This window comes from Nyctereutes procyonoides, unplaced genomic scaffold, assembly GCF_905146905.1.
Source record: "Nyctereutes procyonoides isolate TBG_1078 unplaced genomic scaffold, NYPRO_anot_genome, whole genome shotgun sequence".
NCBI classification, from domain to species: Eukaryota; Metazoa; Chordata; class Mammalia; order Carnivora; family Canidae; genus Nyctereutes; species Nyctereutes procyonoides.
This window is the reverse complement of record NW_026575047.1, coordinates 49,952,621-49,965,062: the sequence shown is the minus strand read 5'-3', so window position 1 is coordinate 49,965,062 and position 12,442 is coordinate 49,952,621. Positions and strand designations below refer to the sequence as shown.

General features: G+C 46.9%; 1 protein-coding gene across 3 annotated transcripts in view; it reads left to right on the top strand.

The window, feature by feature from the left end:
- LOC129510333 (protein FAM169B-like) overlaps nucleotides 1-12,442 on the top strand; it is an 88,619-nt gene continuing 76,177 nt past the window's right edge. For 2 of the 3 annotated variants that reach the window (XR_008664571.1, XM_055326427.1), the window contains exon 1: nucleotides 1-66. Coding sequence is in view for 2 of the 3 variants with exons in the window: in XM_055326427.1 (XP_055182402.1) it covers nucleotides 36-66 (31 nt within the window). In the remaining variant the exon portion in view is untranslated. The remainder of the gene's footprint in view (nucleotides 67-12,442) is intronic. The other variant, XM_055326428.1, reaches the window with a different exon arrangement.

Here is a 12,442-nt window from a genome sequence, read left to right as displayed (position 1 = left end):
CCCCGCGGGAAGGCCGCGAGCCCCGGGAGCGGAGCATGGAGGCCGAGGCCGCTCGCGCAGCCGCAGGTAAGGGGAGCCGCGGCCGGCGGGGCCCGGGGTCCGCTCGCCTCCCTCGCCCCAGCCCCGGTGGCCCCTCCCCGCGTGTCGGGTTTCAATGGCCGGGCTGGCCGGGAGCTCGGGGCCCCGCGCTGCAAAACGCGACCGTAAACAGCGCGCCGCGGCCGGGAAACTTTCCCTGGAGTCGGCGCCAGGGCGCCACTCGCCGCGCACCTGTCGCCGCGGGGCCCGCGCTGGGCGGGCGGGTGCGGGGCGCAGGGCGCTGCGCGCCGGCCCCCGAGGGCTCGCGGCCAAGGCCCCCGCCCCCCAGCGCATCTCCAGGGCCCCCCGGCGTCCGACCCGTGACCCGGGCTGGGCGAGCCCCCTGCCTTCGCTGGCCTCGGTGGCCTCGTCTGTGACATGGGCACCGCACGGTGGGGGAGAAAGCAGCTTCGGAGCCGGGGTCCCAGCGGGCGCCCCCCTAGGGGACGGCCCGTGTGGTCCCCGGGCACCTTGCGCGACGGGCACGCGGGCGCCAGGCCAGCGGGGACTCTGGATCTGAGGGCGCCCCCCACCCCTCCCCCTCCCCATCCGAGCCCCCTCCCTCCCGCGAGCCCACGGAGGGGCCCTGCCTGCCTTCTGTCCGGAGAACGAGGCGAAACGGCGCCGCTTCGGACTCCGAAGGCAGGTTGAACGGATCCGCAAAGCAGTGCTTGGGAGCTGGCGTCGGGGTGTTGGACGCCGAGAAAATGCCCTTTGCCCTGCAACCCCCCCCCCCGCCCCCCGGGACCGGTGGCTGGAGAGGCCGGTTGGCCGGTACCCCGCGACCTCTCGTCCCCTCCACGTCCAGGCCGGCCACCAGGCGCGTGGCCACGGATGACCAGCCCTGCCCCCAGTGCAGTCAAACCCCAGACTGGACGCTTTCTCCAGCCACACCATGTCTGTAAGGAAAAAAATCAATCTTAGGGAGGCTCTTCTGCCTTTTATTGGTAGCCGACAGCGGCAAAGACTGTTTTTTAATGGCCTGCATTTAAAAGCTGTGACTTTGATTTGCTTCCCCCGATTTCCAGTGAGTTGAGGAGAGAAGGTGGCCACTAGCCAATTGTATGAATTTTCCATTCCTTGTTGAAAAAGTGTTCATTGGTCTAGAGACTGAGAAATGGTTTGTTTCTCCCCACTTTTAAGGGGGAGACGATGCTGTTTGGCTTTTTGATTTTATTCCCCTGTGATCGTTTCTGGAAAGTTGGTCCCCATGGTTTTGGGTAAGGAGTCGGCTGCAAGTTGCTTGAGAACTGGGTCAAGAAACAAAAGTGACTTGCTCTTCTGACCTCATCTAACACATCTGCAAGATGGAAAAGATTTTGCCCAATTAGGGACTTATTGTACAAAACTATCTCCTTTATTTTCAACACTCAGTGAGTGGGCACACAGTTGCTCAATCCATACCTCCTCGCTTCCTCTCCTCCTCAGAGTGGTACCGAGTCAGAGACTTCTTCCCTTCGCGCTGTGCCTGTTTTACCCAGTCTTTGTACACTTAATGGGAAAAGTAATGGTAATTTCATCTTCTGGAAAAGTGTAGTTGGCTTAAACACTTTAAGATTTTCCTGTATTTCTTTCAGCATTTGCTGTGGCTTTCATGGTTGCTGATGGACCAGAGGACAAACAGCAGTTACACATTAATCATTTCCACATGTGCTAGATTCTAATGGATTGGCGTTTCGCATAGCTGAACCATTGCCTGAGCTTTGATAGCTCTTTACCAAAAAGGGCTTGAACAAATCATGTCTATGTCGGAATCCTTTTTCCTTTAGCAAGGAAGCATTAAACTTAAGAATTAGGCTTTCTGATAAGGCTCTGTCCCGGTCCCCCCTTGAGCCCTAAATGTAGGGAAAAGGCATGTGGCATCCTGATGGGAGTTGTATTCTATATCTAGATGAGCCTCCTCAATATTGAGGTGTCCATTTGGTGGATACTATCCGGTGGGGCTCTGGAGCTACCCCCAGTAATTCAAAACATGTCCCAGGGCCACACACACACACACACACACACGTACATTCTTTCTCCTCCCTCCCTCCCTCCCTCTCTCTCGCTGAGTTTGTATGTGTTGTATGTGTTTTTAATTTGTCTGATGCTGGAGACCTTCTTAGGTTCCAGCAGACCATCTGCTGCTGTCATTTTAGCTTAGAGCATCCTGGAGAGGAAAAGGAAAGTGAGACGTGGTCTAGTTCTGTACTCTCATCCTTCACCTTGAGTTTCTCTCATGTATAAGATAAGGACTGATGTACCTCGGAAGGGTTATAAGAGACCCTGTGCTCATCACAGTCGATTGCTGGGCCCAGCCTAAAACTTAGGGGCCCTTCTGAGAGAGCCATTTCTTTCACCCCCATCCATCCCTTCTGTTTAACACCCCAAATTGAAGCGTTTGTGAGAATTGCCTATTTGATGATCTCCGTTTAGAAAGTCAGTTTAGTGTTCCAGTTAAGAGAAGTTAGGTGTTGGACAGTTTGCACCGTTAATAAAACAGAGCTTTATAGCTACATAGGGAAGCTGGCAAGCAAGGAAGACTCTAAAGGATGGGTTGACTCTGAAGCTTGGGTCGGGGGAATAGGTACAGTGGTGATGCCAGTGAAGGAACCAACTTTCGGAGGGGAAAAACATGAAGCCATCTAGATGGTGATTCTAGATTGTTCAGGAACATGACTCTTGTTGGGGATACTGAAGAGTTAGTCAGAAACACTAACTCTGGAGTGTGGGAGGAATCTAGAAAGGCCAGTGCCAGCCCTGAGCTCCGTTGGGGAATCCCAGAGGCCTGGTGAGAGTGCAACCTAGGGAGATGGGAGGAGGAAAGGAGCTGAGGGCATAGCCTGAAGGCTCAAAGAGGGTGAATGTCTGAGATTATGAAACACTGGGACTCAAAGGAGGAGAGACCAGAAAACAAAGGAGCCCCTGGCAGAGTCTGGTGTTGAGAGAGGCTGAGGTAGTTACAGACCTCCGGCTGCTCAGAAGGGGGTCAGGGCAAGGGAGAAGTAGTGTGCCTAAGGTCACATGCTAGGAAGTGGCAGGGCTGAGATTCACATGGGGGTGGTGGTGGTATCTCACTCCCCAGAGAAAGAAACCTGTCATGATGGTGATGTTTGATGTGGAGCCCCCTCTTCCCCCAAAAAGAGTGCAGGCTCAGGAAGGAAATAATCCACAAAACCAGTCCCTAAGAGGCCTATTTCTTCATATGAACATAAAATAAAAAAAAAAAAATCAAATCTATAATAGCCATTTTGGTCTTCTCTAGTTCAAGATATAGAAGGGTCCTCATAGAGGTATGTGGCTGTGGCAAGTCTGAGTTTCTGGAAGCAGGGCTTTTTTGGGGGCAGTGGAGGGGGGCTAGGGTGGCCACTCGGACTCATGTCGCTGTCACTAAGTGCTTTCATGGCCCTTGGCAAGTCCCCATCCCTTCATCAGGAAGCAAGGGAAAGGATGGGGTGGTTGCAAAATGCACTTGGCCATGGTTTGTCAGTTACTTCCTACCCCTCCAGACCCTAATCTCTCTGAGGGCAGGACCTTAATTGATCTTTCTTCTCTGGTGCCCTGCTCTTACCTGGCACATAGCACGAGCTACATGAACTTTGAATGGAAAAATCATTTCCCTCGAGGAGCTGGTGAAAGCCTTTGGTGGTTGTGTGGTTGTAGGATTACTGGGGAATTTTCTGCAGGTTGGGAGTATCAGGCTATGGGGTGGTACAGGCTGGCCTGCCTTCCCTGGGGCAGAGTGCCCACGGACAGCGCTCTGGTCAATGCATCCCTTGGAATATCTTTCCGGGATCCTGCGTGTCCTGGGAGACCCGGGTCCTGAGCAGGTCCTTTCCTGTGACCCACCACTGCGCCACCACCATTGGTTCTGTTTCCTCGCCATATGATATCCATGCTATAGGTGGTTCTCACTCACCTCCATTTCTAAACAGTGGGAGCTGATTCAGTCGGGATCTCACTGCATGAGGCCAGACCAGATATGGCTGGTGTCCTGACCTCCTCTGGCCGTGTCTTGGCAGGATGGAGTGAATGATCGAGTGGCCAGGACTTGGGGTGGGTGGTGGGAGGCTAGTGGGCACAGAGGTGTTGTCTTTCTGACCTTTGAAACCGTAGCCTGCTTCTGCTGACCAGCTGCCTGGCCTTAGCTGGGTCCCTGATGGTGGTTGGCTCCTGGCTCCTCTGCTGACATTCTTATTTGCAGCTCAGCCTTGGGAAATGCCAAACAGAGGATTGTAGACAATGACTCTGTTTTCTGCTGTGTCATGTGGTATGGAAAGAAAATTCAGGGTAAAATTTAAGCACATTTGTTGGTTAGATGCCTCCAGTGTCATGTGGCTTTTAAAGTCCGGTTACTGGATTGCAGGGGGCTGGCGGTGGCAGTTAAAACTATCAGTGGCATCTGAGGACTGGGGCCTTTGAATAAGGCTCATTAGGATGTAACAGCTGTGGTTTGGAAATTTCATGCCTTTAATGCACCCATCCTCTCGTGGGGTTTCTTTTCCAAGGCCTATGATCAGCCAGCTTGGGTGGGGAGGGGTGGGTGAGAGTGGTGCACACAGAGTGTGTAAATCTAAAGGCCACTGTCTGTTGATGTCCAGGCATGCCATCATCCCCACCTCACTCTGGCCCATGGGGAGCTCTATCACATCAAACCCTTTGCATTCCCCATGCCTGGGCTGCCTTATTTCCTGCTTAACCCAGGCCCTATTGTCTGTCCAGGCATAGAAACCTTTCCATGTGCTTATTTGCTCTTTCAAAGTAGGGCAGCCACAGGACCACTGGGACCCAGCTGAGGTGAGGGCTGGGGGGTTCAGGGGAGGGCTGAGGGGGAGCTCCCATCGCTGCGTGTGCTTGGGGCTCCCGAGGCCCAAAAGCTCTTCTAGACTGCTTGGTTTCCTTGACTTGCAGAAATTAAGATAAATGTGTTTTTCTTGGAAACCAAGTTGCTAACCACTACTCTTGAATCCAATTAAGAGAGAGAGAAAGCTGTGTTCGTTTCTTCGTTGCATTTTGCTGAAACAAACCCTAATCGGAGTCTCTGAATATTTCATTCAGTGGTAAGAGCTTGAGAAGTTGATATTGTGGAGACTTCCCCATTGCATGAAGCTTCCTCTGGCAGTGCTGCCCTTGTCCAAATCTCTTCTCTTAGATTGCTACTTTGTGGATTATTTTTGCAGACTGTGTGTATGCAGGTAGAGGAGTAAAATGCCCAAACGGTGAGTTATTCACTGTTCATTTTGACCTGTCTTCCAACAAGTGATTTCCGTAAGGCAGGTGTATTGCTTACATTTGGGCTCTTAGGACATCTTGGGTGGCACCTGGGTGGCTCAGATGGTTAAGCATCTGCCTTTGGCTCAGGTCATGATCTCTAGGTCCTGGGATCGAGCCTCTAATTGGGTTCCCAGCTCAGCTGGGAGTCTGCTTCTCCCTTTGCCTCTCCTCCTGCTTGTGCTCTCTTTGTCTCTGTCTCTTTCAAATGGATAAACAAAACAAAACAAAACAAAAACCTTTAAAAAATCTTGGAAAAAGGTTTTAAAACTATATAGAAGGAAAAGTATTGCGTTTTGTTTTTTCATACTAATGAGAAATGAAATGAATTCAAAAACGAAATATGTTCAATCATGAATTTTTTAAGGTATGTAGAAAGAAAGGTATTGCTTTGTGTTTTTTCATACTACATGAATAGAAACATTAAAATATTAAGAAATATTTGGGGCAAAGGAACAAAATATTTGAGAAATATTTGGGGGTAATGAAACAGAATATGTCTTTCTGCTAAAGCAGAGTCTAGTTACTTGATGAATATCTGTTTTTAATCATAACAACTAAACATGGATATCAGCAAATCATCTTGTTTCATTACTTTTATATTGAGATCTTCCCCCCAACACTTGCCCTAACTCTATTTTTTTCTCTTTCCCATTTTGAAATATGATACCCCTGTTTCTATTCTTTTGGGGGCGAATTTAGTAATTTTAATATGCATGTTAACTATAATTCTGAAATGAATGAAATTTAAACCTTCTCTAGAATCATCTAAAGGCCTTATAGTGCTTCCCTTCCAATTTTCCCCTTCCCAGTTTATGTCCTATTGTTATGTAGCACCTTTGTTCTATTATGATTTTTAATTTCCTCCAGCTAGACATTTTGTTTCATATGGTCAGCACTGGCTTGGATTTTTTTTTTTTTTTTTTTTTTACTGGCTTGGATTTTTATCTGCGTGTTTATTATTATTATTTTTGTTCCCAATCCTTTTTTTTAAATAGCTCTTATTTATTTGAGAGAGAGAGAGCACACACACACAAGTGGGGGGGGAGGGGCAGAGGAAGAGAAAAGCAGGCTCCCCACTGAGCAGGGAGGTAAACATGGGGCTAGATCCCAGGACCCCGAAATCATGACCTGAGCCAGAGGGAGACGCTTAACCAACTGAGCCACCCAGCCTCTCCTGTTCTCATTCCTCCTCCTCTTATTTCTCCTCCTCCTCCTCCTTCTTCTCCTTTTAAAAAAGATTTTATGTATTTATTCACGAGAGACACACAGAGAGAGAGGCAGAGACACAGGGAGAGGGAGAAGGAGCTCCCTATGGGGAGCCCAATATGGGACTCGATCCCAGGACCCTGAGATCACGACCTGAGCCAAAGGCAGATGCTCAACCTCTGAGCCACCAGGCGCCCTGTCCTCATTCCTTCTTAATTAACTTCTTCTAGAAGTTATTTTCCTTTTTCCTTTAGAAATAATAATGATAATAATTCATAATAATAATAATTTATAATAATAATAATTTCCTTTAGAAATAACTTGAGTGGGGATTTTCTTTTTTATCAGTAAATGTTGTTTTTGGTTTTTTTTTTTTTTTTTTTTAATTTACGATAGTCACAGAGAGACAGAGAGAGAGAGAGAGAGAGAGAGAGGCAGAGACACAGGCAGATGGAGAAGCAGGTTCTATGCACCGGGAGCCCGACGTGGGATTCGATCCTGGGTCAAAGGCAGGCGCTAAACCGCTGCGCCACCCAGGGATCCCGAGTGAGGATTTTCTGATAGCAAGCTCCCTCAGGCTTTGTTTTTCTAAACATTTCTTTATTTGCCCATGTTCTTGGAAGTTAACTTTGCTCGGTGGAGGATAGAAGTTATTTTCCTTCTATCCTTTATTATTTTTTTAAAAGATTTTATTTATTTATGAATGAGAGAGAGAGAGAGAGAGTGTGTGAGGCAGAGACACAGGCAGAGGGAGAAGTAGGCTCCATGCAGGGAGACTGAAATGGGACTTGATTCCGGGTCCCTGGGATCATGCCCTGGACTGAAGGCGGCGCTAAACCACTGAGCCACCCCAGGCTGCCCTCTTGTCTTTTAAAAATGTTTCTTCCATTGTTGTCTGGCTGCCATAGTTGCAGTGGAGAAGGCTGCTGTCTGTCTATGTAGCATTCCTTTGGAGGATCTGTCTTTGTCTTCTGGCTGCTTTTATAGTCGTATTTTTGTGTTTTTTTGCAGCTGACCACAGTGTGTCTTAAGGGTTTTTTTTTTTTTTTTCCTTTTTTTCCTGCTTTGGGGATTGGTTGGGATTCTAATATCTGAAGACAGGTATCTTTCATCCATTATGGAAAAATTTCAATCATTTCTTCAAATCTTTACTCTTCTTCATCCTATTTTCTCCTTCTAGAACTTCAGTGAAGATTGTTACTGGGACCTTATTATTCTGGGTAATTTCTTTAGATATATTTTCCAGTTCATCAGCTATTTAAGACATTAATTTTTAGAAATTCTACTTTATTTTCCCTTAGAATCTTATTGGTCAAACAATAATTTTAGCTCTTTAACTTTTCTATTTAAATTTCTTTAGACATATTGACTATCCTTATCCTCTGGGCTGGATAATTTCAATATCTATAGTCTTTGTGGGTATGATTTAGTTTGTACTGACCCTGATGAACCTGCAAACAGAAAGAATAAGATGGATGTTATTCTAAAATATTAAGTATTTTCCTTAAGGTATTACAAGCTGAGCCAGTCTGAAAAGACAGATGAAGCGACCACAAAAGGATGCTGCCCTGTGAGATCTCTCCAATATTGAGCCACACAAGCCATGAAGTTTGAACCTGAGGGAAGAACACCAGCTTTGGGGTCATTCAGACTTGATTTCAAAAATCTCTGAACATATGATGAAATAAACAGTCACAACAGGATCAGCACAAACTAAATAAGACTCAACTATTCTGTTGTGGAGATAAAATTCCAGTTGAGCAGACTCAGAAAGTCTGGAGGCAAATTGATACTCAGAGAGCAATTCATTTTGTAAAATGGCTCTCTTGCCAGGACTATGAAACTAAAGTACCCCGCTCCTGACTCTGACCCCCACAGCAGCCCAGCGGGCATCAGGAACACGAACTGCAGCCCTTCTAGCCTGAGCAGCTCTCCCAAACGCCCTTGACCTCGCTGTTGTGAACCATGTTGATGGTCTGGTTAAGCCTTGGCTCCTGGCTGCCGAGAAGACCTGGGGCCTCCATAGGCCCCCGAGAGTGGTACCCAGAAGCCTAATCTGTCTGGGCTCCCAGATGGGGGCTGGGACCTCCCTGGAGCTGAGGGGGGCGCTGTAGACAGCCCTTGAGGGCGTGGCGCTATTCTTGGGACAAAACCACTGGAGATTCATTCATCCAAGTCCAGTGGCAATCTCTACTGACTTTCCTTTCTGGCCATCTCTGGGCATGTGGCAGACTCTGCGCTGTTATTCTTTGGCTACCCAGAGGGGATGGTTGCCTCCCATCCTTTCTCTTCCGCACTCAGTCCTATCTGGTCCTCACAGGCCAAATGCAGCTGAGACAATTCTAAGTTAAAATGCAATATCCTGGGACGCCTGGATGGCTCAGTGGTTGAGCATCTGCCTTTGGCTCAGGGTGTGGTCCCGGGGTCCTGGGATCGAGTTCCGATTGGGCTCCCCACAGGGATCCTTTTTCTCCCTCTGCCGGTATCTCTGCCCCTCTCTCTGTGTCTGCCATGAATAAATAAATTAAAAATCTTTTAAAAATAATAAAATAAATCTATTACAAGTTGGAAGTTCCTAGTAGAATTTCACAGACTTATGTGGAGGGGAAGGGTTAAAACCGAAAGCCACCTTGGCCCTTTACCCCACACATCCAAGTAGCAGTTTTGCCATAGCCACTGCACATCTGGCTTATGCCTGCCATCTCTTCCTTGTCGTCTCCTCTGCCATCACTGATCCAAGCCATTTTCATTGGCTGCCTTAACCTGCATCGCCTCTGGTTTGGTTTCCCATCACTTTGTATTCTGGAAGAAGCAGTAAACAGACACTCCAGCTGTCATGCCCTGTTGGGACCTTTCAGCAGCCTCCTATTGCATTTTCCTTGAGACCTGAAGTCAGGATGAAGGCCAGGGTCCTGTCACTTTGGCCTCTGCCTGCCTGCTTCCTGTGATTCCTGCCCTTCTTCCCTTGGCCAGCTGTACTGCAGGCACACTGGCTGATCTTTAGCTCTTGGAATCCCTGAGCTCCTTTCTTTTTCCCACACGAGCTGTTCCTTCAGTCTGGGGGGGCCCTTGCCCCTGGTCTGCACAGGGCCAACATTTTATTCTTCAGTCCTGTGCTTCTAGGTTACCTCCTTAGATCCAACTTCCCTGGTCATCATGTCTCTTGTCTCCCCCTTCCTTCTCTGCTGTACCATGGGGGTATCTAACTGCTTTTGTGTCTCTCTGACCAGTCTGTAAGTTCTATAAGTGCAGAGAGAGTTTCTGCTTTTTCGCCAGTATATTGCCTGGAACCCTTAAATGATGGCTATGATGTTTCTTGTTCCACATTTTAACCTAGCTGTAGAACAGAAAAATCTGTAGAACTTTGCTGTGGGGTTGGTATTGAATATGGCCTGGGTCTGATTAGAACTCTTCTTAGGACCCTGGGGTACTAGGAAGACTTTGGTCTAAGCTGATATCACCCTTGGGTAGGGATGCTGGGAGCAGGTGTCATAGAGGCTGCAGGGCATTACTATATTATTATTTTTAAAAGTTGGTAGAAAGTTTTTTATTCCCCTCCAAACATTAAAGTGGCTTTCCAGATGACAGTGCACAATTATTCTGTCCTCCTGACTTTGGCCACCTCCCAGCTATTGCTATCTTTGTTTGGAGTGTGGCTCAGCTGGACAGTGGGCAGAGGTGGGCATCATTGTCCTGTGATGCAGGTCGTATGAATGCTCCTCTGCAGGTAGCCTGCTTAAGCCACAGCAGCCTGGCGATTTAACCCTTTGTGAATTCCTGTCTTTCTACTTCTCACAGGGTTTTTGAAGTACACTTTAAAAATTACAACTATAATTTTCAAAAGACTTGAATAGATCTTTCTCCAGAGAAGACATACAGATGGCCAGCAAGCACATGAAAAGATGCTTAATGTCATTCATCATTAGGGAAAGGCAAATTTAAACCATAATGGGAGGGCTTGGGTGGCTCAGTTGATTAAGAGTCCGGCTCAGAGTCCTGGGATCAAGTCTCGAGTCAGGGAGTCCGTTTCTTCCTCTGCCCCTTCCCCCTGCTCATGCTCTCGCGCTCACTCGCTCTCTGTCAAATAAATAAATAAAATCTTAAAAAAAAAAAAAAAGAAATACCACTTCACACCCATTAGAATGGCTATTATCAAACAAAACAAAACAAAAACACCCACAACAGTCAGAAAAGAATGAGTATTGGTAAGAATGTGGGGAAATCTAGGCCCTTTTGGTGGGAATGTAAAATGGTGCAGCCATTGTGGAAAACAGTACAGTTGTTCTCTAAAAAAATTAAACATAGGGACGCCTGGATGGCTCAGTGGTTGAGCATCTGCCTTTGGCTCAGGAAGTGATCCTGGAGTCCTGGGATTGAGTCCCACATCAGGTTCTCTTCATGGAGCCTGCTTCTCCCTCTGCCTATGTCTCTGCTCTCTCTCTCTCTCTCTCTCTGTGTCTTCTATGAATAAATAAGTAAAATCTTAAAAAAGTTAAAAAATTAAACATAGAATTACCTTATGATCTAGCAATTCTAGTTTTGGGTATATACATCCAAAAGAAGGGAAAGCAGGAACTGAAAGAAATATGTTAAATCCATGTTCATTCCAGTATTCTTTGGAATAGCTCAAAGGTGAAAGCAGCCCAAGTGTCCAACAACGGGTGGATGGATAAACAAAATGGCATTTTTACACACACACACACACATACAGACATACACTATAATGTAATATTATTCAGTCTTAAAAAGGTATTTCATGCGGTGCTATGCTGAGTACTTGCTCCCCTTTGGTGCTGGTAGATGAATGTGTGGCTCTTGGCATGGTATACAGGAGTAAGCAGGTGCACTGGTAGAGGCTGTGCTGGAAATCTTAAGATCTGAGTTTGAGTCCAGCTCTACTACTGACTTTCTGTTTTTGAACTTCTGAAAAATACGGTTAGTGCTTGTGTGCTTTATTGACTTCAAAGGGTTGATGTTAAGTTTCAAATAAACAAGGACTTGTGTGAAAGCCCTTGTAACTGGAAAATACTCTGTGAATGTAAGGTGTAAAAGGGTGTATTTTTGGGCAGCCCCAGTGGCGCAGCGGTTTTGTGCTGCCTGCAGCCCAGGGCATGATCCTGGAGACCCGGGATCGAGTCCCACATCAGGCTCTCTGCATGGAGCCTGCTTCTCCCTCTGCCTGTGTCTCTGCCTCTCTCTCTCTGCATCTCTATGAATAAATAAATAAAATCTTTAAAAAAATAAATAAAAAAATAAAAGGGTGTGTTTTAATGTGAGAACTTATCATTAAGATAATACTTATTCTCCCAGCTAATACTTTTTTTAAATTCATTTTTTATTGTTTTAAGTAATCTCTATTCCCAGTGTGGGGATCAAACTCATGACCCCAAGATCAAGAGTTGCATGCTCTTTCAACTGAGCCAGCCAGGTGCCCCACTCTGCTAGTACTTTAGAAACTTTATCCATAGAAGGCAGTACATCACTTTTTTAAAAAAGATTTTATTTATTTGTGAGAGACACAGAGAGAGAGAGGCAGAGCCACAGGCAGAGGGAGAAGCAGGCTCCATGCAGGGAGCTTGATGCGGGACTTGATCCTGGGACTCTGGGATCATGCCCTGGTCCGAAAGCAGGTGTTCAGCCACTAAGCCATCCCGGCGTCCCTAATTTTTTCAGTTTAAAACTGAGCTAATACTAACTTTGATGCAAATATTCACATTTGGCATGTACTACTTCATCTACTTTTTAGTTTTACACCAAAAGGTCCCGTCCTTATAGAAATGTAGCTACCTCGACACATTTCTAGTCACTCAGGAATAACTGTCATCTTCCTAAGTAAATAATTTTTTAGCTTTATAAACCCATTCTTTTCCATCCATTCATTCTCCATGCATTGTGGTCTGGGTGA